Below are 26,598 nucleotides of genomic sequence, written 5' to 3'. Positions count from 1 at the left end.
GAAGAATGTTGTATTTTTTCATTTTTTTTAATTAAAAAAATTGTTGCAACGCATTAGCGTTCATTTCAAATTGCAAGAAAAGAGCGACACAATTTATTTCAATATGTATAATAAATGGTTAGAAACTGAAACATATATATATATGGATAGATCTGCTAGTTAATATAGAAAACAAAGTCTCATTGTCATCAATATGTTTTTGTTTACCAGCTATGTTTTGATACATATCAATACATATAATCTCCTTTAGACAATGTTCTTCAAACGTAATATTTTTCTTCCAATCGAAATTTAGTTTTGGAGAGATACAGTATTTATATGCATCTATGTCAAACCGCAGTAAATGATTTTTAATTACAAAAAAAAAAAAAAAAATACATTTTTAGTAATCTTCCATCTTATTAAATATCATGTAACAATTTGAGTATTTTAGAAAAAATCCCTTTAGAAGTGCTCTATCAAAAGCTTGATATTAATGGAATTTTGGATGTCATACAGATCAAGTGGTTTTAGCCATGGAATATGCTCTGATGAAATTCTAGCACTTGTGTTCTCTCGACATACATACTCCTGACTAACCCAACAAGCAGCAAAATCCCACCCCTTTACTGTTGAGATCCCTAGATAATAAAATGCCTTCTACTTTAATAGTTTCTTCCCTTGAACTATTAGACATTAGTATTCACTCTATGTTTTCTTCTTTCCTAGCTGTACTAAACTGCAGAAGTTTAAATGACATCCCGCTACTCAACTCCCTACATAATGTCCCAAATAGTAACCCCTTTTATAGCCAAGTGGCAATAGGTTTTGTTTGGGGCAAACAAAAGTAAAAAGGCGAAGGAAAACCTGGCTTTAGACATTGCCTAGTGTTGCCTACCTTAGAGTTCAGGACACTTGCAGCATCTTAAATACTTAAACTGGAGGAAGAAGATGATGATGAGGATACTGATGATGATGATGATGCAGCAGAGGTCAGAGTGTCAGGAATATAGTGTTTATGGGCGAGCTTTACACTCAGCTGCTGTTGAAGAGGTGACAAAGGAATTTAATGAATGGTGTTTTGGGAGTTTAAAAGAAAAAAGCGAACTGTTGAAGATAGTCTGATGCAATCTCTAAAGAGGAAAGCCATCCAGGAAATGACAGATGGTTACGGTTGAAAGATGAATGGATGGATGAAAATAATATATATACATTATTCTGATGAAATCAAGGAAGATTTCTCTGCTAGATTTACACCTCAATATAATAAAAAAAAAAACTGGATCCTTTTAACATGTGGAAATGGTTAAATTTATTTTTTTTTACAGAATTTTATTTTGTTGAAACACTGTCTTATCAACAAACAAAATCAAAATGGCAGCAAAGATTATTGTTTAACTTCCGGTAACTTTATGCTGAAAAAATAATACAACAAAAACTTACTTAACCTATCACTAACCCTACGTTCAAGAGGCAAGCCAACCTCCAACATAAAAAGCTTCATAAAACTACATGTAACTGCTTAAGTTTAGTGAAGTGATCCTCTCAGCCACCATTGTGTGTGTGTGTGTGTGTGTGTGTGTGTGTGTGTGTGTGTGTGTGTGTGTGTGTGTGTGTGTGTGTGTGTGTGTGTGTGTTTTATTTTTCTTAGCATTTTGTTTTTCAGGGGGATGGTGCATTCTACCGGATGCTAGGTATTCACCCACTATTTCAATCATTCCAACCAAGAGATCTTTTTAAGATTCTAACCGTTCCTTTTAGTGCAATTGTTTGTATTTCTCTTTCACTTGGTTAACCAGGTATATTTAAGAGGTAATTTTTTAGATTTTTTTTTTCAGGACTCTGGTTGCTAATTACTGAAATGATGGAGATTTCAGTTTCTTTTCATGTAATAATAATAATGCCTTGATAATTCATTATCCTTTTTCTCTCAGCATCGTTAGGGACACTTACTTCAACTAGGGTTACTACTTTCTTCCTCTTGTCACATATCACTGTGTTGTATAATATAGTAGCTGTCGCCCAGCAGAACTTTACAATTGGATGTCAGGTGACTCACACTTTATTTCTGCATAGCAAAACCTGCACTTGCTGTTATGACCAAGTCCACTCATCTTTTCAAAAGCAGTAGTCATCAAGCCTTGATCTTGGGAAGCCATTATTCTCTCCTGATCATAATGAAGTAATCCACTTTTTAGCCAGTCTATAGAACCTTCTTTATATATTCCTGTGATGGTTTATTCAGGAAATACTTGGAACGCTGTTGGTGCACCCATTCTTCCAGTTTGCTGTAGTGGAAGGTCTTCACATATTTTTGTCGACTATTCTGGGCTATTTTCATTGTCAGCTTGCTTTCTGTTCTTGTCTTATTTGTAAAATAGTCTTGTCCAAAATGTTTATCCAGTTTTGTGATGTAGGTAGTTCTACTAGCTCTTGTTTCTTGATGTTTATATACTATTTTAAGTATCATTTGGATTCATCGAACTACTGTTCTCAACTTGAGTGTGATTTTAACAACGTTTCGGTCAATGTAACCTCCGACCTTCTTCAGATGTATCTTATTGAACTTGAGAATGGTTCTGTTGAGCTCGGGAATTTAGAAAGAATTTTGAACAGAACCCGTTATTAACTTCATGGGATTAACATTCTCTTGTTTCATCAACAAAATACACCTAAAGAAGGTCAGAGGTTACATTGACCGAAATGTTGTGAAAATCACACTCAAGATGAGAACAGTAGTCCAATGAATCCAAATAATACAAATAACCAATCCTCATCTCAAAAATTCAGAAACATCATACTATTTTAAGTTTTAGATTCTGGGAGCTCATCAGATATTGCCTAGTACTCACAATAGTGGCTTGGTGTTGTTGGCCAATCTCTGAGAGACTCATACCACTTTCTTCTATGGGTAAATACAGCCTTGGTAGACACTGGTTACTGTATATTACTCTGTACCATGTCAGCATTTTTCTTGTTTTAGTGTCTAATCTGTTGATGTCCTTTTGTGAATTGTCAATAATGCCAAAGGTATTATTTCATCACATTGGCATGGCAAGCTAGTTAATGACAATTACTTTGTTTTTATTTTGTACCTGACATATATATTCCCTGCCTATTTTCTCTTTCATTTTACCATGTTGGATTGAGTCATTTTCTTCTATTCCAATGGATTTCTACTGATTCTGTTCTTTTAGCTTTGATGCCAATAAACTTGTCAAGATGTTTGTTTTCAGTTTGGACTTTCTTCACAGCTTTGATGGAGCACTTGATATATTTTTGCAGACCAAACTCCATTCCAATAAATATCTTTGGGGAATGTGCAATCTATAAAAGTCAACTTAAATCACCATCTAAACTGGCATACAGTTCAAAGTCATCCATAAAAAGCAGGTGGTTGTTTTTTGTTTGGAACTTGTTGGCAGCCCTGGCTCAGGTTGTAGACACACTGACTTTTATGAAGTAGTTTACTTAGACTATACCACTGGAAAATTCCTCTCTGGATCTTCACATCATGGATTGTTATTCTTTTTCTGTTGTTTAATGTCATAGTTGTCTGCCACATCTTTGTGTTCAGCCATGGTTTTCTTGATTATGGGATGGATCTTTTTTTTTCTTTTTTTTTTTTTTTTTTACATAGGAGTCACAACTTATCAAGGTCCAGAGGCCACTTGAGGACAAGGGTTAAATAGTGTGCAGTATCAGAATCATAGTAATTGTTAGTAGTGGAAATTTGGTAAATTTGTTAACTTAGGAGGAATGGCTAATTAAGAACTTGTTTAAATTGGACTTGAAGATGGCCATATTGTAGTCAGCTTGAAAGCAGGCAAACGGAAGACAGTTCCACAGGCATACAGTTCTAAGAAAGAAACTTTGTTTATGGAATGTTAGGTTTAGGCACAGATAAAGAGTAGGGGAAATTATTGATAGTGTTTTCAGCTAGACGAATGTTTCTCATGAAAGTTTGATGAGGAGTAACCATAGATTGGAGCTCAGAAGAGCACTTGCCATGAAAATAATAATAAAGCAGAGACAGTCTCGCAACGTTTCTTTTGTGAGAAAGAGGTTGCAGGGAAGAGAAAAGGGCATCTTCTACTAGGCAACAAAGTCTATTTTGAACTTTATCAAGGTAGAATAAGGTTTTTCCAGAAGCTCCTGCCCAGATGTGGCAACAGTACTCCATTCTTGGACGTACCTGGCTTTTACATAGGTAGAGAATTGCATCAGAAGTGAGACATCTACCCGATTGATACAAGGATCCCACCATTTTTCCAGCGACCTTGGCAACGGATTTGATGTACGTGTTCCATTTCAGATCAGGAGTAAATCAAGGCATCTATTATCATAAGATTTTTGATAATTAATTCAAGTTATGCTTAGATTCCTCTGCCTCTTCCTAGCCTTCAAGTGTGTCTGTGTGTCAGAATGACAGATTTCATCGAAATAAAATTCTGAAAAAAAAAAAAATCTTGCAGTTTCTACATAATATTATACAGATTGGTTGAGAATTTAAAAAGCAAATGTCTATAATTGCTAACCTCTTTCTTTCTTCACTTTGTTGGAATTCGCTTTTCTCCTCACTCCCCAAAGTAAGGAAACTTTCACAAGAACAACATGTGGACCCCAAATATTTTCTAATTAATGAAAATCGTTTCAAGCTCCAAAAATTAACACATACATGTGAAAATAGTAAAATAATGCAGAGTTAGAAACCCCTATAAAGAAAACAGTCAAAAGTTAGAAACACAGAGACTTCATAAGCCACAACTGCTGACACCCAAGAACGTCACTTAATAATACCCCCTTGCAACCTATTGGGCATGAGGAAAAGAACAAGGACTGACATACGAGTCACCTTCTTGCACACACATTCTTATATACTAATAGGTCAAGCGAACAGAGACAAATTTCTACTCATAGTTTTACACACACTAACAAGAACAAAATAAACCAACACACACATACACGATACCACACTGCCAAACACTTACATACATATATTACTTGCACATACATATTCACACTATGAAAATATTGACCTACACAATTTTAACCCAAATTTATTTATCAACACTGTCACTTAAATGGAACCTCAGTGCCTCACCTATGTAGCTAGTCTCAAGTAATTCAGCCCCCTAGGCAAAGCAAGATAGGATTGGAGCCTTTTGCTAATTTGCTACAGGCCCTGATTACATTAGATACATCCACTTGTAGATATAAGGCGGATCTATATGTGTCTTTAGCTGAACAATAGATTGAATGCCATGACTAGGCAAAAATGAGAATTAATTGTTTTAGTTGAGATTGATTTTCAAGTTAAGGGGAAATGTCAATTCACTTTAAGATTTCAATTGATGACATATCAAAGAAATTATCAACTTACTGACCCTGACTAATTGCTAGGGATATGAAATCATATCTGCTCTTGGAAAAGCCTGAGTCAGGTCAGTCGGTCTAGCATAAATGATTGATTCTATTGTTACAAAATCATTGTCAAGATCTCATAAACTCTCTTAAACTGATATAATGTATAATGTCAAAGGTATCAAAATAAAAAAGTAGTAGTAGTGACAAGAACAACAAAAATTAGCAGTAGTTGCAGCAGAAACAGAATCAACAGAAGCAGAAAAAAATGATTTCTGCAAAAATAATCAATTCTGATTAGCTAAATGCTCAAAGTTTGATTGTTATAAAGATCCAACTTCAACTAATCAGAAAAACAGATGCTGTGGGAGTCAGGCACCTGCTAAACTTCTAAATCTAAGGAAGAACCTAAGCTCACCTAGTAAGAGATGCTCAGAGCAGCAACAGTAGTTGCCAAACAAATCCTTGTCAGTCAAAACCACAATTCAAATATAAATGAACAACCCAAATTAAACTTCAACAAGCAGCGAGACCCATATTCCAAAAAGAAATATTTTTCTGCAGTTAAAACCCACTCTAATATTATCGTAAAGGATGGCTCCAAACAGAAATATTACTCCAAAGCTCATGTTTAAACCCCACTCGATATCACCACAAAGGCCTCCTGTAATGTCGTATATGTTTACCCACACGTTAACATGTAAACATCTAGGACCCAACACATTGTAAGCTCAGTGACAAAGGAAACATGGAATAAGAAAGAACTTCAACTCGCTATTTTAGATTTTAAGAAAAGACCTTTATTCCTCACTCTCCCACCACACGTAACCTCTCATTACAGCTGTGACATCACCTACATTTCGAATGTAATTGTCTTCTCTAACGTACTTGTCAGTCTGTGCACACATTCATTTTATGGTCTTTCTGGGGTTTGTTTTACAATCCACAAAGATTTCAAAAAATAGTCCAAAATTCAAATAGAAAACAAATAAATGTTACCAAAGGCAAGATAAATTACTTTTCTACCTAGCTGGATAGGTTTGTAATGTTTTTACTTAATGTAAAATATTTATTCAGCTCGAAAAACAACTAATGTCAACCCATACACAAGCACAAAAAAAAAAAATAGCCGCATAACAAATACATTGCAGCCATTTTTCCTTGTGCTCATGTATCAGTTGCCAGTAGTTGTATGTCGAACCAAATAAACATTTTACAAGTAAAAACACTAGAAACTTATCAAGCTAGGTAGAAGAGTAACTTATCTTTCCTTTGGTAACATTTATTTGTTATATTTTTGATTTTTTGGGGCTACTTTTTTGAATCTGTGAATTGTACAACAAACCCTCTTTTTCTTTTTCCTTACTATGATGTCATTTCGCACACAGCTATAACGTACGCAATAGTATCACAAAAGAACGTCACTCAAAAAGAAAACTTTTTCTCATAATCTTTTCGTCATTAAATTGACAATAACTTTCTGTAAATTCTAATCTGAATAAAATGATTGAACAACAACCAGTTAACAGTCCCTTCTGTGTTCGTCTGTTCTTTCTTACTTGTCAGAAATAACACAGATAAAATGAAATTCTTGATTGGTTGATATTATAACTTCTGCCAGAAGACAGGGATTGCACCTTTAACTGTAATTTTGACTTCGAGTCAATTGCTAACACGTTTTTGGATGGAATGCATCTCATTTATAGGTCCTCAATTTGTTGGGTTTTTTTTACGAAGGAATCACCACTTATCAATGCCTGGAGGCCACTCAAGGATAAGGGTTAATGAGTGTAGAGTGGTCAAGGGGAACATGTCAGCCATCGTTAGTAGTGGAAATTTGGTAAATTAGATTACTTAAAGAGGTGGCTCATCATTTTGAACTTGATTATAGTCCTTTTTAATCATCTAATCAACAATGGAACTGTTTAGAGTTGGCAGGAAGTATATGCCTCTAAAAAATATTATCTCAGTTAATGGAAACAATTGATTAATTATCAAACTATTTATGCATACTTCTTTTCTCACATGCTACCATATGCTTATTTACCAAGGCCAGGAGCCACGCCACAAGAAAGAGGTAATCAGGGGAAGGGGGTAAAAAATAACAATAAAGTAAAAGTGTTACACCAAAAAAAAAAAAAAAAATTGTTTTTTGAAAACTTATTCATGCCTCGGGTAATACCGGTAGCTCAAATAAAAACAAAGTATTTGTCAGTTTTCACTAAAACCTGAAATACTACTTTTCTCCAAAATTAGAAAATTAGAATTACTTACTATTACGGGGATCGTCTTTTCTCTTTCAATTCTCCAAGAAATTGTCGATGAATTTATAAAATTAGTCCAAAAGTGACTGTATTTCTTTTCTTAAAGAAAGAATTATTTTGCATTTGGACACGTGCAACAAAGAGAAAGTATGTTTTGCCAGGAAAATACTGTCCTGAAGTTTTATTTTTTAAAAGGTTTTACAATTATCAATTAAAAATTGCACTTGTTTTAGAATAATCCTCACAATAGTCGGCCAAAACACTGAGAAAAATCAAGTTAATGTTTTTTTTTAAAACTAATTAAAATCTATTAAAATCCAATATTTCTGAACAAATTTTAATTTTTCCAGAAAGATAAAACCTTGAATTTTATCATATTAAAATCAGAATAATATATTTTTTCTATAATTTTTGACAGAAATTTAAATTCAAAATTTTTCCAAAAAACAATCAAGTATCAATTTTTCACTCTAAAATGAAAACATATCAAAATTTTAAATATTTTCTTAAAAAATATTTTTGAAGAAATGAAAAAATTAAACTAATTTTTTTATGGATCGTTTACTATAAGAATATGAAAAAAAAATGTTAAAACATTAATATCTGAATTTCAGATAATTCCATTTTCATAACGAGTCAATAATGTAATTGACAGATGACATTTTGAATTGTAAGCTTTTAAAACGTTTGGAAATTTATACCGGTTACAAAAAAAAAAATAAAATAAGAAATAAAAGAATAAAAAACTGTTGTTTTCTTAAATGTTTTCATATCAAAGATAAATTTGTGATATTATAATATATCAGTTTTAATATCATTTTTAGTCTGCTCTTACAATTTCCAAATTATTTCTCATATTCTCCTCAGAACAATTTTTTTATTTCTAATTTTATTTAAAATAAATTCTATTATTTTCAGAAACTGAATTTATTTTTAATTTCATGGAATCATTTTTCATTTAGTTTCTAATTAATAACAAGGGAACCACACACACACACACCAATATATATATATATATATATATATATATATATATATATATATATATATATAAATAAAATAAAAATACCAGCAATGGTTGACGTTATGTTGTTTTGAAAAAAGAAAAAACGAATGAATTTATGAAATGATCGATGTTTCGTCCCTATTGCAGATAATATCCTGAAGATGTCCTCTGCAATAGGGACGAAACGTTAATCATTTCATAAATTCATCATTCGGTTTTTCTTTTTTCAAAACAACATATATATATATATATATATATATATATATATACCATACATACCATATACAATACATATATTAATATACCAGAGTGGCTATTTGGAATATTTATATATACCAGAGTCGCTATTTTTTAATATTTTTGAATGACATAATGTTTGAAATCGTCCGAATGGTCACAAAACAATTGTAACAAATATGAAAATACACAATATGCTGCCATCATTTTTATTTTTATTGTTTTGTTTTTGTGAAAATATTATATATACATATTTGTTGCTTACATTACCCCCAAACCCAAAGTTAAGCAACAATGAGGCTGGCCAGTACCAGATAGGTGACCATTTTTGGAATGTTAGGTGCTGTACGTGTTGGAAACAACTCTTGCATCTAGTGCTTGGTCATCTTGACCCTACTTTGCCATCAGGACCAAGTGTTTCTGGATGAGAGAGAAAGGTAGATGCAAGTCCTCCACACTTTAAACTAAGTCAAGCACAAGTCACAGCAAAAAGGAAAAGGGGGAGATAACTGTTTGTAAATACGAACAATTGTGTGTAGGCATTTATGGTCTATCATACGTAACAACAAATTATCAAAAGAAATTATATTTTTAGTAAAATGCGCAATTATTTATCAATTTTTTCTTTTTTGGTATCGATTCTTCAAAGCATTTCCTACTTAATGGTATATTAGCAATATTGGGCTCACTAAAAGAAAATTATCAATTTATTTTTCAAAGATTTAAAAATAGTGTTTTTCGTAAAAATAATGAAAAAGATATATATATATATATATATATATCTTTTCTTTCTTTTTTTTTTTGCTAATCTAAAAGAATAATTATTATTAACATATTCAATGAATTTCATACTTCAAAAGACAATGGATGAAAATTTAAACATGCAAAATTCGGATTTTAAGCCTTAAAATCTGATACGTGCGCAGTTGTTTTTTTTTTGTTGTTTGTTTGTTTGTTTGTTTGTTTATTTTATCTACAATCCTCACCCTCCCCACAATACAATATATTTTGTTCAGTTTCGGCTGATTTATTTCAACATATTTGTAACCACAAATAAAGAAGGGGGGGTGTAGGCAAAAATATATATATATATATATATATATATATATATATATATATATATATATATATAGATTATGAAAAAAAAAGTACACTGTTATAAAGTTTATTCTTCACCTAATAATTGGTGAAAATTTCATATTGATTGGATAATTATTTGATTTTTGGTAGATTTTTAAAAAGAGGCTCTGTCAAAACAAATCTTACCACCTACCTCCATTTTTTCCGTCGATACTTAAAAATGATTCTTTTTTATTCTGGCCTTCGAGATCCGAGTGTAGTATCTGTTCTGATGCTACACTTAAGTTAATTTATCTGTAGTCAATGTAGGGGAAACTCTTCTATACTAAGGCAATTTGTATTTTTGACTACTATCAGAGTATTCCTTTTTAGGGAGCTGGTCCCCCCCCCCAGCTTAAAAACAACCTTGTGTCACATTTTTCTCTCGTGGGGAAGCAAGTATGATAATAATAATAATAAAAACTATATGATCAATTTACGTGATTTTTGGAATGTGATATTTTCGTTTCTTCATGGGTACATAGAGATTTTTCTTTAATTTTATTTTTTTTAATATAGTGGGAATTCTGGACAAGAATCCTTTTTTGTAGTTTTTAAGTGACTTTTTTCTTTTTTTGACGAGTGATAATCAATAGCAAACAAAACAAACCACCACAGATAAAGTTAACAAAATTATTTGTCGCGAATGGACACATAGAGTTTTTCAGTTCTTATGGAATCAGCATTTCAAAGTACGGAGGATCCTGGCTGGATCGGTCCGGGGAATGACTGAAGCAGTTTACGATTTGAAAACCACCTTTTTTTTCTTGATAAAGTTTTTCAGCTTTATTTACTTATTTGAATGATTAAAAAGTTGTTAATCCTAACCCAAAACGACCATTCGTATGCTTAGTGTCGTCAGACTTTTTACATTTTTTTTTTTTTTTCGCGGCTTTCAAATTATAAACTGCTTCGACTGTTTCCAAGATTTACTCGGAAATCTCAGTCAAACTCGGAACTGACTCTATAAAAGCAGACATCCTCTCGATCCCTCATTCCTTGCAAATAGCGACAGTCTAACAGAACAAATGGCGGTGCTTGTGCAGATCGGTAATTTTCTAAAGCCAACGCATTTCAGGTGAAAACATTACGTACTTATGTGTCATGTCGAAATAAGTATAAATTCCAAAATTTACGAAAAATGATCCAGTAGATGTGCTAGATGTATTTTTAATAAAAATAAAAACCATCCACAATTACATTGTTTAAAAATGGCGGACACTTCAAGTCAATTTTAAATCAGGGTAAATAAGTCAGTTTGTTATACTGAATTGGTCGCACAACTCTTCCACATCAAAACATCCCATAAAACTTGATAATTCGATAAATTTTATTTTTAATTGTAATTATTTTTCTATTGAATCATTTTTCATAATTTTTTTTTTTTTTAGGAATTTATACCAATTTCAACATGACACATAAGTACGTAAGAATGTTTCCACCTGAAATGTGTTGGTTTAAAAGATAACCAATCTATAGAAGCACCTAAATAGAAAGTGTCAACAAGGTGTTTTTACACTGTTTCAGATAAATTACCTTAAAATGTTCACATCCTTTTGTTATGAGTTCTTGAAAATTTCCTGCCGTAACGCCAACTCTTTTTTTCTGCAAATCTTGTATTTTGTAAGGCCTTTTACCTCTCAATAAAGACTTTACCCAGTTAAACATTTCGTTTGTAATACACGTACGCTAATTGCACGATCGATAAAACCAGAGAAAACGTTATTGATTTATATTATATTTACTTTCAGGACGATCAGCATTACAGCAACAACAAACCGTTTGGAAAAAGAATAGAATGTTGTCATAATACTTCCTTGTTATGTTGATCACCCCAATATTCGACGGTGCAGAACAAAAAATAGTCCCTCATAATATAAAGGTCCGGATGTCTGTCTACATTACGGGGTACATATTTTATTTCATTTATTTATTTATTTATTTATTTATTACAAATTTATAAAATACGGTTTTATCAAATACTAGAACGGAGTCTAAGCGGTCAAATTTCGATCGCAGTGGGAGGCAGGTGTTGGTCTCGACGCCCTAGGGACCTGAAACAGCCTGTGAGGATAAAATACATGATATATAAAATGAAATGCAATGGCGACAAGATGTGAGATAAATAGAATAAAATAAAAAATACAAAAGGAAAAACAGATTAAAAATAGGAATACATTATAAAAAGTTAGTGCTCTTACGAAACTGGTAAAGATCTTGTTTTTGACAATTTATTCCTGTGTTTAATTTGTTTTTCTTTTCATCTTTTCACACACATCTATCTATCTGCCTTTTTTTTTTTTTTTTTTTACACAGTGATCACCACTTATCAAGGCCCGGAAGCCACTCAGGGATAAGGGTTATTGCAAGTACATTACGTTAGTGTGGAGATTTGATGAAGTGTTTACTTAAGGGGGCGGTTCATTAGGAATTTTTTTTTTTTTTTTTTTTTTTTTTTACAAAGGCATCACCACATTATCAAGGCCCAGAGGCCACTCAAGGATAAGGGTTAAAGAGTGTACAGTAGAAATTGGTCAATATAGTAATCATTAGTAATGAAAATTTGGTAAATTTAATAACTTATATGGAACGGCTCATCAAGAACTTATTTACTTTAGACTTGAACACAACCATATTGTAGTCAGCCGGAAAGCAGGAAAACGGAAGACAATTCCACAGGCGTGCAGTTCTAAGAAAGAAGCTTTGTTCATGGAATCTACGTTTAGGTTTAGGCACAGATAAAGAGTGGGGGAAATTATTGATAGTGTTTTCAACTAGACGAGTGTTTCTTGTGAAATTTTGGCGAGGGGGGACCATAGATTGAAGCTCAGTTGAACACTTTCCATAAAAATAACGATACATCAGAGACAAACTCGCAACATCTCTTCTGTGAGATAGAGGTTGCAAGGAGGAGAAAAGGACATCTCCTACGAGGCTACGAAGTCTATTTTGAACTCTATCAAGGCAGGACAAGTCCTTTCTAGCAGCTCCTGCCCAGATGTGGCAACAGTATTCCATCCTTGGACGTACCTGGCTCTTATATAGGTAGAGAATAGCATCAGCAGTGAGATATCTACTGGATCGATAGAAAGATCCCACCATTTTTCCAGCGGCCTTGGCAACAGATTTGATATACGTGTTCCATTTAAGATCAGGAGTAATGGTCAAGCCCAGAAGCTTGTCAAAACTTGAGGCCTCCTGAAGACGAGAGCCATTCATTTCAATTGATGACAAATGTGAATTAGAATGTTGATGATGTAAAGAGAGAAGCTTGGTTTTAGATGCATTAAAAGTAACCAGCCACTCCTTTCCCCATTGTACTACGTGCTTAAGATCAGAGGAGAGAGAATTGGAGAGAACTTGGTCGTTTACTGTCTTAGATGTGGTACCATAAATGGTAGTGTCGTCAGCATAAATGTCTACAAATGATGTAAGGATATGATTTGGAAGATCATTAATGTAGATCAGGAAAAGAGTTGGGCCCAGGATGGATCCCTGAGGGACACCGGCATTAATACTGTGAGCTTCTGATTTTTGCCCCTCAACTACTACTCTTATGAACCTATCAGAAAGAAATGATTTAATAATTGAGAAGACTTTTCCAGCTATACCATAGCTAGCGATCTTATGAAGTAAACCTTTATGCCATACCCTATCAAAGGCTTTAGATATGTCAAGAGCAATTGCCCTAGAAAGATTGCCACCGTCGAGAGATTTGCTAATCCTATGCGATATAACTGTAAGGACATCTGCTGTAGATCTAGCAGAACGGAAACCATATTGAGTGTCACTAAGAAGGTTATTTTTGTTGAGATGTTTGATTACTTCTGTATTTAACACAGATTCTAGCAACTTACTCATGACGCACAGGAGACTTATTGGCCTGTACTGAGAGGGGGATGAGCGATCACCTGAATTCTTAAATACAGGGCATACTGATGAGATTTTCCAGGGAGATGGGAAACTATTCTCCTTAAGACAACGTTTAAACAGTTTTGTAAGTATGGGTGCTAATTCAGGTTGAAGTTTTTTGAGTACTATAATTGGAATACCATCAGGGCCAGTTGCTTTACTCGAATCAAGGTTTTTGATTAGCTTCGCAACATCACGTACAGATATACGTATATCACATAGCGTGTTTTCTGATACAGGAGGAAATATTGGGGGTTGGCGGTCTTGGTCGCAAAGGGTAGAATTAGCTGCAAAGTTCTTGACAAAGAGTTTGGCTTTGTCTGATGCTGACGAGATTACCTCAGGTCCATTGATAATAGTTGGGATGGAGCACACGCTTCTGTTCAGGATTCTGTTTGCTATTTGCCAAAACTGGTGGGAACCAAGCCGCTGCTCAGCTACTTTGGACTTAACAGATTGAGCATACAACACTCTTGCGTTCCTTATTACTTTCTTACAATGGTTGCTGGCAGTCCTGAAAACGGCTTTAGTTTCCATACATCTATTACGTTTGAAGCAGTGGAAAAAGTGATTTCTGTGCGCAATGGCAGCAACACATTCTGGAGAGAACCATGGCTGGCTGTTAGGTTTTTGCTGAAACTTTTTAGAGGGTATGAAATGGTCAATACCTACAATTAACCATTCAGTTAGGTCTAATACTATAGAGGACACATCCTTTTTAAACATGGAATGCAGAGGTAGATCAGATATAAATGTACGGAAGCTATCCCAGTCAGCCTTAGTGTATCGATATACTGTACGATGAAGAGATACGTCTGGGGACTTATTACATTTCATTTTTATCTTAATTGATACAACAGAGTGGTCGGAAGATCCAAGAGGCGACAGAACAGAAACTGAACATAGTTCAGGGCAAGTTGTGAGAAAAAGGTCTAGTAGGCTCGCATACTGGCCGTCATTATCGGGCACACGGGTAGGTTCCTGAACAATCTGAGTGAGGTCATAGGCAATGGAGAAATCATGACAGAACCTCCCCTCATCATCGGTCTTGTTTGAGTGGGTCAACCATTCGACGTTGTGAACATTGAAGTCTCCACATACGTGAATGTTAGCTGAAGGATAAGTAGAAAGGACTTGGTCAATTTTCTCAGATATGCTTTGAAAGATAGTAACTCCGCTGTTGTGGGGGCGATAGAGAGTAAATATAAATGCAGTAGTGTGAGCTAAAACAACCCGGAAGCACATATAGGGTAAGTTAGGATCTTCCCTGGAGATGTCCCTCCCACATGGAAAGCTATCTTTAATATAGGCACATATTCCATGCCCATGGCGATCTTGGGGGTCAGATTTAGAAGTTAAGTTAGAGTATCCTGAAATTGCAAACTCATCTAGGGAAATAGCCTGTCCAATGCCAGTTTCACTTAAAAATAAAAGGTCTGGTTTAGTCTCCTGTAATTGGGTTTCAACCTCTGGAAGGTTAGAACGAAGACCCCTGTTAACATTGGACTTGAAGACATCCAAGTTGTAGTCTGATGGGAAGCAGGCAGACGGAACAGAGTTCCACAGGCGTGCAGTTCTAAGAAAGAAGCTTTGTTCATGGAATCCGCATTTTGATTTAGGCACAGATATAGAGTGGGGGAAATATTTCACAGTGGATTCAGCTAGACGGGTGTTTTTCGTGAAAGATTGGCGAGGGAGGACCAGAGATTGGAGTTCAGACGAGCACCTGCCATGGAAATAATGATAAAACAAGGATAGGCTCGCAACGTCTCTTCTGTGGGAGAGAGGTTGCAGGGTAGAGAAAAGGGCATCCCCCACTAAGCCACAAAGTCTATTTTGTACTCTGTCAAGGCAGGATAGGCTGTTTTTAGCAGCTCCTGCCCAGATATGGCAACAGTATTCCATCCTTGGATGTACTTGGCTTTTATATAGATAGAGAATTGCATCAGTAGTGAGATATCTTCTGGAGCGGTAGAAGGATCCCACCATCTTTCCAGCGACCTTGGCAACAAACTTGATGCACGTGTTCCATTTCAGATCAGGAGTAAAGGTCAAACCCAGAAGCTTGTCAAAACACGGGGCCTCACCCAGACGAGAGCCAACCATCACAATTGATGCCAGATGGGGATCAGAGCATTGATGATGTAAGGATAGGAGTTTGGTTTTGGATGCATTAAAGGTAACCAGCCACATCTTCCCCCACTGAACCACGCTCTCGAGATCAGAGGAGAGAGAATCCGAGAGAACTTTGTCGTTTACTACCTATGAGACATATATATATATATATATATATATATATATATATATATATATATATATATATATATATATATATATATATATATATATGATTAGTTTTTTTGGGGGAGGGGGGAAGAAATCCAGCCGAGTGCTCAATTAAAACGAAAATCCAAAAATAAGAGCATATTTATATTTTGTACTTTGTGTACAGAAAATTGTTAGATGAGACAAGTCATTGATACCGTCAGTTTCAAGCCCGATAAGTAAGACCGGTTAAGATATCCATACCAAGCTCTCTTCAGCCAATACTCATCTCAGTTGAGTATTGGCTGAAGAGAGCTTGATATGGATATCTTAAATGGTCTTTATTATCGGGCTTGAAACCGACGGTACCAATGACTTGTCTCATCTAACAACTTTCTGTACACAAAGTACAAAACACAAATACGCTCTTATTTTTGGATTTTCCTTTTAATTGAGCACTCGGCTGGATTTTATTATCGGGCTTGAAACCGACGGTACCAATGACTTATCTCATAAGAATACAATATATATCTATAATATAAAGCTGAACGTCTGTGTGTGTGTCTGGTTACAAATAGCCTCCTATATGGTTGACTATTATCGAAAACTGAGCACATATAATGATAGAAGATGTATCGAGAAACAGGAATGGGTATGTTTGATCTGGCATAATGATGATTCATTAAAATTGTGAAGTCTGCGTACGCGCCTGGTTCACAAAGTGTGGAAATAAAAAAAATTTAAAAATTAAAAAAAAAAAACGTTTACAAGTGTTTTTGATGTAGATGTACATAATAATACTTTGATAAGTATGTTTTAACTTAAATAGGGATAGTATAATAAAATTGTGGGGTCTGCGTTCGCACCTGACCTCCATAGAATGGAAATATCACAAAGTTTAACAAGGTTTTTTTAATATAGATCCACAGAATATTGTGATAAGTGTTTCAGTGTGAACAGGTATGGTATAATAAATTATGGGGTTTATCTATTTTATTTTTACTTTCATCATATTTTGCTTTGGTTTTGATATCCCCAAATTCGAAGCTATCTCTTTACAACCCATCCTTTTCATAACCTATCATACTTTCATAAATCAGAGTCCATTTTCTGTAGGCTGTTTTTGAACCCAGTCAACGACGGGTACTTTTGCTAGTATATATATATATATATGTATATATATATATATATATATATATATATATATATATATATATATATATATATATATATATATATAATGAAATTCAGGTATATTGATAACATGAACTAAAAATATATTTTTTAAACTTTCTTACTTTGGCATTGGTGTATAATTATTGATTATAGAGTCAAAAAATTCTTGTTATAAACTACTCCGCACTTCTTATCTTTAATCAATGTTAACTCTTTAACAGTATTTACCATCTCTCAATTGCCGTTGCTATCTCACTAAGCTTTATCCTCAGGTGGCTCTTGGCTTTGCTAAAATTTCATTGAAACCATTGGGGATTTTTAAGTAAGATTAAAACCATGGAGTGAATGCAGTATTTTGGTGAAAGTATTTTTTTTTTCAAATTAATGATACTCGACCCCCCTCCTCGTTCCCCAAAACAAACAGGCTGTAATGCCTGAATTAAACTGTAATGTTTTTTTATTTGATTAAATAAATTAGCCTTAATAAGTGGTGACCAAATAGTGAAAAACAATTCACAAATCAAAATACATTGTGATGTTATAATATACCCCTCTCTCTCTCTCTCTGTCTCTCTCTCTGTCTCTCTCTCTCTCTCTCTCTCTCTCTCTCTCTCTCTCTCTCTCTCTCTATCGGTCTATCTTGTTATAGTACCACAAATAATATTCATCTGTGCTTACCTGGACTGGATGTAACCATTACTGACCTGGTGCTCTCCTGATTAAAGTTACTATCACACTCACTCCATCATTCGGCACGACTTTCTCATTAAATACTAACAACAATCACTTCATGGTGACAGCAGGGGAATTTATTATATATATATATATATATATATATATATATATATATATATATATATATATATATATATATATATATATATATATCTTTGGATTTTACCGTCATTGGATATTTTACCCTTCACCAGACTATCCATTCACGTGAAATCACTTTTTTATTCACGCTATTCCCTCTGCTTCACTTTTTTCTTATCAAGTAAGATCTTTGACTTACTTGTAGTTTCATTTAATACTTTTGCAAGCAAAATCCGATCCCGCATTTTGCTAAATCCTACCCTCTGATGAGAAGGAAAGTATTTCTTCGAAACTCCACGGATTAAGGACTATCCACTTATTTAGTGTTTCCTTTTTAAGATTAAATATGTTTTTAACTCTTTTTCAAAGTGTTTTTTAACATGTTTTATTAACTACTTGTTCTTATTATAAGCTCTATCTCCTATTTGGTTTTATCGAGCTTTTACATCTGGCTGAGATTACTCTATAAATATTAATTCTTTAATATTTATAATTTACTTTAGTTTTGCCATTTTGAATCATTTTGGTAAACTTAATTGTAATTCTTATTTTATTATAAGCTCCTGCCAGGTTGAGCTTTTTTATTCTCTCCAGATATGTTTGAGTAGGAACACATTCCTCTGCCTGCAAAAAATATCCCTATTCCTACCCAACAAGAATATATCCGCAAATTTAGTCTAGCTTTGAAAACTTTCCTAAAATATACAAGGTGGAAGGCTTATCACCATGACTTAAGCATCAACAATAAAAGCGCCTATTTCCTCTGAAGACCAACCTCACCCAGAAATCTTAACAAATGAACTCACTATTAACTCTCATAGAGAACAAAAGAAAATTGAAAGATTTGCTACCAAATTTTACTGATTAAAAGCCACTGCCCACCCCAAATACAACCCTTACCTTGAGGAGTTTGAGAATTCCATATTAAATTTAGTCAAAAAAATTAAATGTAAGAAACAAAAACACCATTATAATCCAGTTACTTGAAAAATAAGTAATTTTGCCGAGAAAATTAAAAAGAATAAACGTATATTCGTCCCTGCTGATAAGACTAAAAATCACTATAAACTTGACTATCCTACATATAAAAGACTTTTGTATAAAGAACTTAATAAATCTTATAAAATAGTCCCTTGTAAGACTTTAGATTCTATTAATTTTGAGGTTAAACATTTACAGACTTCTATGAATATTCATAACTTCACTGAAATAATTTCTCCATGTACCCCTAGATTTACCCTCAAGGATCATAAACCTAATTTTTATGACAACCCCTCCATCAGATTAATCTGCCCATCTAAATCTGACTTAGGTGCTGTAAGCAAAAATATCTTAGATAGAATCATCCTTCTTATTAAAGAAAAAGTAAGTGTCCCTCTTTGACTAAATTCAGGTTCCGTTGTTAATTGGTTTGTCTCCCTTAAAAATAAACACCTCCTTAACTTCATAACCTTTGACATCCAAAATTATTATCAATCAATTTCTGTGATTTTTTTGAATAAGGCTCTACTCTTTGCTAAAAGAAATTCTGACTTAACTAATTTAGAAATTAAATTAATTCTCCTAGCGAGAAAGTCCCTTACACAATTTAACTATAAGTTTTGGACGCGAAAGACACCCCTAATAATTTTGACATCTTGATTGGTACTTCTGACTCTGCAGAAGTTACCGATTTAGTGGGGCTCTTCTTACTGAAAAAACTTAAATACCACTTTAAACATGTCCAAGGGAGCCTTTATAGAGACGATGCCCTTTTCACTACAACAGCCAGGCCAAGAGAGTACAACAAAACAATTAAAAAAATTACATAACTTCTTTAATAACTTTGGCCTTTCTACAATTATCGAACCGAACAAATAAACTTCAAATTTTCTAGACATTACACTTAATCTTAACACCGAGACTTATAGCCCCTATCACAAGCCAAACCTTACGCTTTTATATGTCCATAAATCTTCTAACCACCCCAACTCAATTATAAAATCTATAGTACCATCCGTCTCTAGAAGAATTTCTACTCTTTCTGCCGATAAAAAACTTTTAATCAAAATGCTACTTTCTTCAATAATGCCTTACGGAACTCAGGAAACAATGAACAGATTAAATACAACCATTATGCTCCTCCTGCTGGCCGCCTTAAATCTGTAATCAAACACAATATGACTCGCAAAAAAAAACAGTTAAAAAAACAAGATCTGCCGCTATCAATTGCAATGAACCTACATATATAATCCAAACCAAAATACTAATCATAATACCTCTAACCTACCCATCGCACCAGGAGAAAGGAAAATATTTGGTTTAATCCTCCATTTAGCGTAAAGGTCAAAACTAATATACCTAAGGAATTCTTCAACATTGTACAAAACTTTTTCAAATGCCCACACAGATATAGTTCTATTTTCAATACAAACTCAATAAGGATTTCTTATTCAACTATGCCTAATTTAGCACAAAGAATCTTAACATCTAATAGCAAAAAAATTAAACAAACATCTTTGCCCACTTAATGATGATTGCATCAATAAAGATGTTATATATTCATGCACAATTACTGAGCTCCCATGCAATCCTCCCATAACAGACACTAATATTTTTTTTCTAGTTATCCCTCTTCCCATCCTCCATCTAATATAGTTACTAATCCAATATACCACACGAGCAGCCCCTCCATCTATAATCATACAACTAGCAACAACAATAATAACAATAATAATAATAATAATAATAATGAGAATAATAATATTTCTCCTAACAGCCATCCTAATACTAACAACACTCATTATCGCCTACAAAACAGTCCTCATACAATCATTGTCCCGCCATTTGTTCAACACAATGAACAAAATTCAAACTATTTCTCTAATACAAATCAGCAAATTAATATTAATTTCAGACCTCGAGCTTTTAATAAAGTATATACATATATCGGTGCTACTTCAACATTAATTAAGAAAAGAATATCAAACCACATTTCTTCTTTTAACAACCAAAATTTTAATAATAACCAAGGAACTTCTCTAACCACTTTAATTAAAATACTTGATTCTAACAATACCCCTTTCTCAATCAAATGGACTACCCTAAAAAAGGTTAAGTCTTATACTCCAGGCTCTAAGTAATGTCGCCTTTGCACAACCGAAGTTATAACTATAATTATAAACTTCTCCTATAGCAATATAATAAACTCTAAAAACGAACTGATCTCTTTCTGCAAATATAAGTCCAAATTTAATTATGGTAAATTTGAAATTACATTATTTTAACCTTTTAGATATATATATATATATATATATATATATATATATATATATATATATATATATACGATAATTTTAGATATATATATATATATATATATATACATATATATATACGATAATGTTATAGAAAAGAATATATATATATAATGTTATAGAAAAGAATATATATATATATACGATAATGTTATAGAAAAGAATATATATATATATATATATATATATTCTTTTCTATAACATTATCGTATATATATATATATATATATATATATATATATTCTATATACTTTCTAAATATTTTATAATTTTATAATTTTTTATTGTAATTCTTTATTTCTTCCTTTTTTGGGCCGTTTTTTCATCTGCAATTTTTGTTTTAGCGTTTAAATATTCCTATCTATCAATTATATCAATTTACCTACACATTTATATTCTACATGAATGTTTACATACTTTATTATATGCATTTACTTACATACTTACTTACATACTTACATCATTATTTACTTACATATTTATTTGTTTTATCTGGGATTTTGCAGATACCGGCCTTTCTCTTCCCTCTACATTTAAAAAAAAAACTTTTATTTATTTATTTATTTATTTATTTATTCATCTATTTACTTATATGTATGTGTATGTATATGTGTGTGTGTGTGTGTGTGTGTGTGTGTGTGTGTGTGTATTCATATATATATATGTACTATGTTTGTATTTACATGTGTATGTATTTATTTTGTATTTCTTCTTATTTCATTTGGTTTCCTTCAAAAACTCCTACTGATAATTTATTTCTTAAATGATAACGTATACATTTCAGTTGACCTCTTTTTTGCTTAAAATTTTGCCGCCTTTAACGTCATCTTGTCTGGATCATTTTCACATTGGTTTTTCTATTTTAAATTTATTCCAATCACCATTCAACTTTTTTTTCCTTCCTCCCTTTTTCTGCTTCTTCTTCACGCATTTTCCTTAATTCAGCCTTGCCTCGACAGTCGAGCTGTAAAATTTTTTTAAGCACATTTTATCTTTCATTTAATAATATATTGGAATTCTTTCCCTTTTCCTTGTACCTATTTGTGAATTATTCCACGAATTTCTGCCTTTTGGATTACTTTGTATCATCTCCAATTACGCGATTCCTTTGGATTTTACTTGTGCAAATGGAAATTTAACTAACTTTCTTGGATTCTGCATCTTTGGATTTTACCGTCATTGGATATTTTACCCTTCACCAGAATATCCATTCACGTGAAATCACATTTTTATTCACTCTATTCTCTCTGCTTCACTTTTTGTTATCAAGTAAGATCTATAACTTACTTGCAGTTTCATCAAATACTTTTGCAAGCAAAATCCGATCCCGCATCCTACCCTCTGATGAGAAGGAAAGTATTTCTTTGAAACTCTGTGAATTAAGGACTATCTACTTATTTAGTGTTTCAATTTTAAAATTAAATATGTTTTTAACTCTTTTTCAAAGTGTTTTTTAACATGTTTTATTAACTACTTGTTCTTATATATATATATATATATATATATATATATATATATATATATATATATATATATATATATATATATATACTAACAGGGGGAGGGGCTTTGCCCGGGCATAAAATACACTTAAATATGATATTTTATTATTTTAATTTGTCTAGATTTCGTATATATCATTAGAGAGTCGTGACTTCAAAAGGAAAAAAAAAATATTTGGGTACCATCAGCTAGAATCGAAACTAAAATTGCGGCATTCAAAGCTGGTGATGTTACTACTGTACCATCGTGACACTCATAGGAGGAACTGATTAAAAATAAACAATTAAAAATAAACTAATATAACTATACAAAATGTATAATGATTTTTTCAATTTTGACCCATTTTTTGACCCCTAAAAACTAATTTAACCCATAAAAGAACGGTCTGTAAAAAAATCAAATCATTTGAGACCCCTAGCGCTGCTCTGCAACTTTTAGTTTCGGACAATTAGAGTTTGAAAATATGGAGACAGACAGACATATAGCCTTTTATATATTAGATTATGAGTTTTGACTGCAGAATTAATGGTGATTTTGCAACTGTGATTGAATTTTTTAACTGACCGGCAGTAATTATTTTTTACACTGAAGATTGCATAAGCTTGAAACACTAATACCTATTGATAAAAAATAATAAATATTTTAAATAAAATTATTGTATATGTATAAATATACTTGTATATCTAAATTCTGTAAATGTATATATATATATATATATATATATATATATATATATATATATATATATATATATATATAAGATATTTATATAAGGATTTCTTTGTGTATACTTGTATAAGTACATATATTTTGGTATATATATATATATATATATATATATATATATATATATATATATATATATATATATATATATATATATATATATATATGAAAATGTATTTACTTGTATGAAGTGTATTCAAAAAATAATGCCTGCTATTTTATTCTGTCTGATTGCATTGCTATCATGACTGAACTTATGCATTATATATATGAACAGCATTACAGAACACAAAATAACAGATGAACAGCATAAACAAAAAAAATAAAGCAGCAAACACTGTACGGTGGAATAAGACACGCGACGCCATATTGCATATCATGAGTAGGCATTGCTTTGTCATTCATATCCCTTAAATATAGAACTCTTGTCAGAAGACAAGAAATAATAAATGCTGTGAATTAAAAATAAAAATGAAGAAAATAATATGATACATCTCCTGCCAATGGTGAACCGTTCTTACCCAGATCTGAAAGAATCCATAACGCTTTAAAAAAAAAAAATGAATCCATATATAAATGAAGAGCTAAATGATGAAGCAAAACAAATCAGTAAAATTTGCTGAGGTATAGGGGGGCCAAATGCCTCACTGATCAAAAAAAGAAATCACCCAAGGACCTGTGGAACTTCTTAGAGCGAATATTAATTTTAGCATAACCCAACCCTAACCCTAACTCGACTTCATCTTATGCAATACCACCACAAGTCAAATGAATTATTTGATGACTTCATTACATGAACCAGAACATTAGCACAAAAATGTGATTTCATGGATGAGGAGTTGAGTGAGAGACTTATAGAGCTCATCATATTCTCAACACTATATGAAGTTTTCCAAAATGCTCTATACCAAACGAAAAGGCTATGTTCTGACCAATAGTCAGAAATATAAAGCCTTTACCACCAGAAACGATCAGCTGAATCAGCTCAGAATACTACAAACTGAAAGAATATATAGCACTAGCAGCACCTGCTAACTGGTGTTGCTCAGTGGAAGCGTTCCCCTCCCCCACCTGCAAAAAAAAATTAAAGTAAGGTTATTGTTGTCGTTGTTGTTGTTGTTGTTGTTGTTGCCGCTGCTGCTGCTGCTGCTGCTGCTGCTGCTGCTGCTGCCCAACCCCCAATCTCCTCAAAGAAAAGAAAAACAAATCAAACTGTTGTATTATGATAGTTGGCTAAAATGTAATTATATGTCTGTATCGGTAATTGAGGACAGTAAGTTGGCAAAGTGTTCGTCAAATGAAGGGAATAGTTTTATTTCATTAGTATTTTAGTATAGAATGGAAGGTAAATGCTACGTCAAATAGTAAATAGATCAGTTACATAGGAAGGGGTCTAAATGTAAGTACCCTGTGAATAAAAATATGCAGTATAAGAGGGAGACGTTGGAGTATTTGGTGGATAGGGGAAAAAATGGGAACTATTTCCTCTGTAGGTTATGGCGATGATGATGATGTCGCTCCTAGGATTAAATCTAATGTTTTGATATTATAAATTAATGTGTCTAGAATGTTGTTCTATAGTTAAATAAGGTAATGCCTAATAGTGTAAACATAATAAATTTGTATGTGGCATCTGTTGTTGTAAACCTACAGTATTTTGGTGCAGAGGGGAAAAACTGCGCTACTTTTATTGTATATATGGATTAACCAAAGCAGGAAGTGTGCGGACTGTGATGCAGCAACAAATTTCGACAGGAGGACTGAATGCAGGAGACAAAACGAAAACATTGACTACATCAATACTGGAAGTGATAAAAATGATTACCTATAGCAATTCCACTCTCTAACTATCAGTGCTAAATGGATGGATAGTATAACAAAGAAAGCCAGGGACGAAACCTACACCACCTGAAATGCAGAACACACCACATGGGATTCAGTGTCTTGGAACCATCAGCTTTCCATACCAGTCAAATACAGCATTTTATGTTGTAGAAGCGCCAGGGCTCCTGACATATGAAAAGCTGAAACTAATAACCATACATGTGGACACTTTCAAAAGTCTTTAAATACGCCTATTTCTCCTGTCACCCAACTGATATCTAAATACACCAAGTAGTTTGATAGGATTTGAAATTTTAGTGAGACCACCAAACTACTACAGGGTGGAATGATAAAGTTGTTGCCCTAAAGAAAACAATAAGATTTATTTTAAAACTTTTATTGAAAAAAATCAATTCAGGTAACTTGATTATGTAGAAGAGCTGGCGTCTATTCAATGTAGCTGCCTTCAGCCTCAATCATCGCCTCGATACAGTTCAGAAACTGGGAGCATGCCTTTTCCACAAGCACTGGCAGAAGCTTAGTGAATACTCAGTGGATGGCGGCGATCAGGCTGGCTTTGATGTTGTGGGAGGTCATGTTGGTGATGTTCTTGACGCATGACCAAACAAAGTAGTCTAGCAGGTTCAGGTCGGGGGAGGAGGAGAGCCAGTGAGAGAAGGGTACAAAGTTATAGCACTCCTTCTGAAGCCAAGCCTGAGTCTCTTTGGATTTGAGAGCCTGCGCAGAGTCTTGCTGTCACACCCAGGGTCTGCCAGCGGCCACCTGATTGCACTAGGGAATCACCATACTCTTCAGCACATATAGGTACACTTTGGTGGACTTCAAAGATGTGAGGTGGAATGATGTGACTCTCACTTGAAACCACACGAAAGATCATAGCCCTGGCCGGGAACTTTGTTTTCATCCCCCTGGGCACATCCTTGTTATTTGTGGAAATCAAGCAATGCATTTGGAGGGTGCTAGCAATGGTCCTGGTGTCATAACTTGGATTGTTAGAGAGCATGAGTTGTACAGTGGCGCATCTCCAATTTTGCTCATTGAACATTGTGTCACTTTCAGACATCATAGAAGGTTCCCATCACTCATGGGA

The 26,598-nt window shown here is 33.3% G+C and overlaps 1 protein-coding gene across 1 annotated transcript in view; it reads right to left on the bottom strand.

Moving 5' to 3' along the window:
* The window catches only part of LOC145268232 (DNA fragmentation factor subunit beta-like), a 71,781-nt gene extending 59,956 nt beyond the window's left edge, over nucleotides 1–11,825 (bottom strand). The window contains exon 1 of the mRNA XM_080123553.1: nucleotides 11,506–11,825. Coding sequence (XP_079979679.1) covers nucleotides 11,506–11,637 — 132 coding nt within the window. The 5' untranslated portion in view covers nucleotides 11,638–11,825. The remainder of the gene's footprint in view (nucleotides 1–11,505) is intronic.
* Nucleotides 11,826–26,598: the final 14,773 nt, after the last annotated feature.

Source organism: Euprymna scolopes, chromosome 43, assembly GCF_053919585.1.
Source record: "Euprymna scolopes isolate OS-2025 chromosome 43, ASM5391958v1, whole genome shotgun sequence".
Classification (NCBI taxonomy): domain Eukaryota; kingdom Metazoa; phylum Mollusca; class Cephalopoda; order Sepiida; family Sepiolidae; genus Euprymna; species Euprymna scolopes.
The sequence above is the reverse complement of the archived record's forward strand: the minus strand, read 5'-3'. Positions and strand labels throughout refer to the sequence as shown.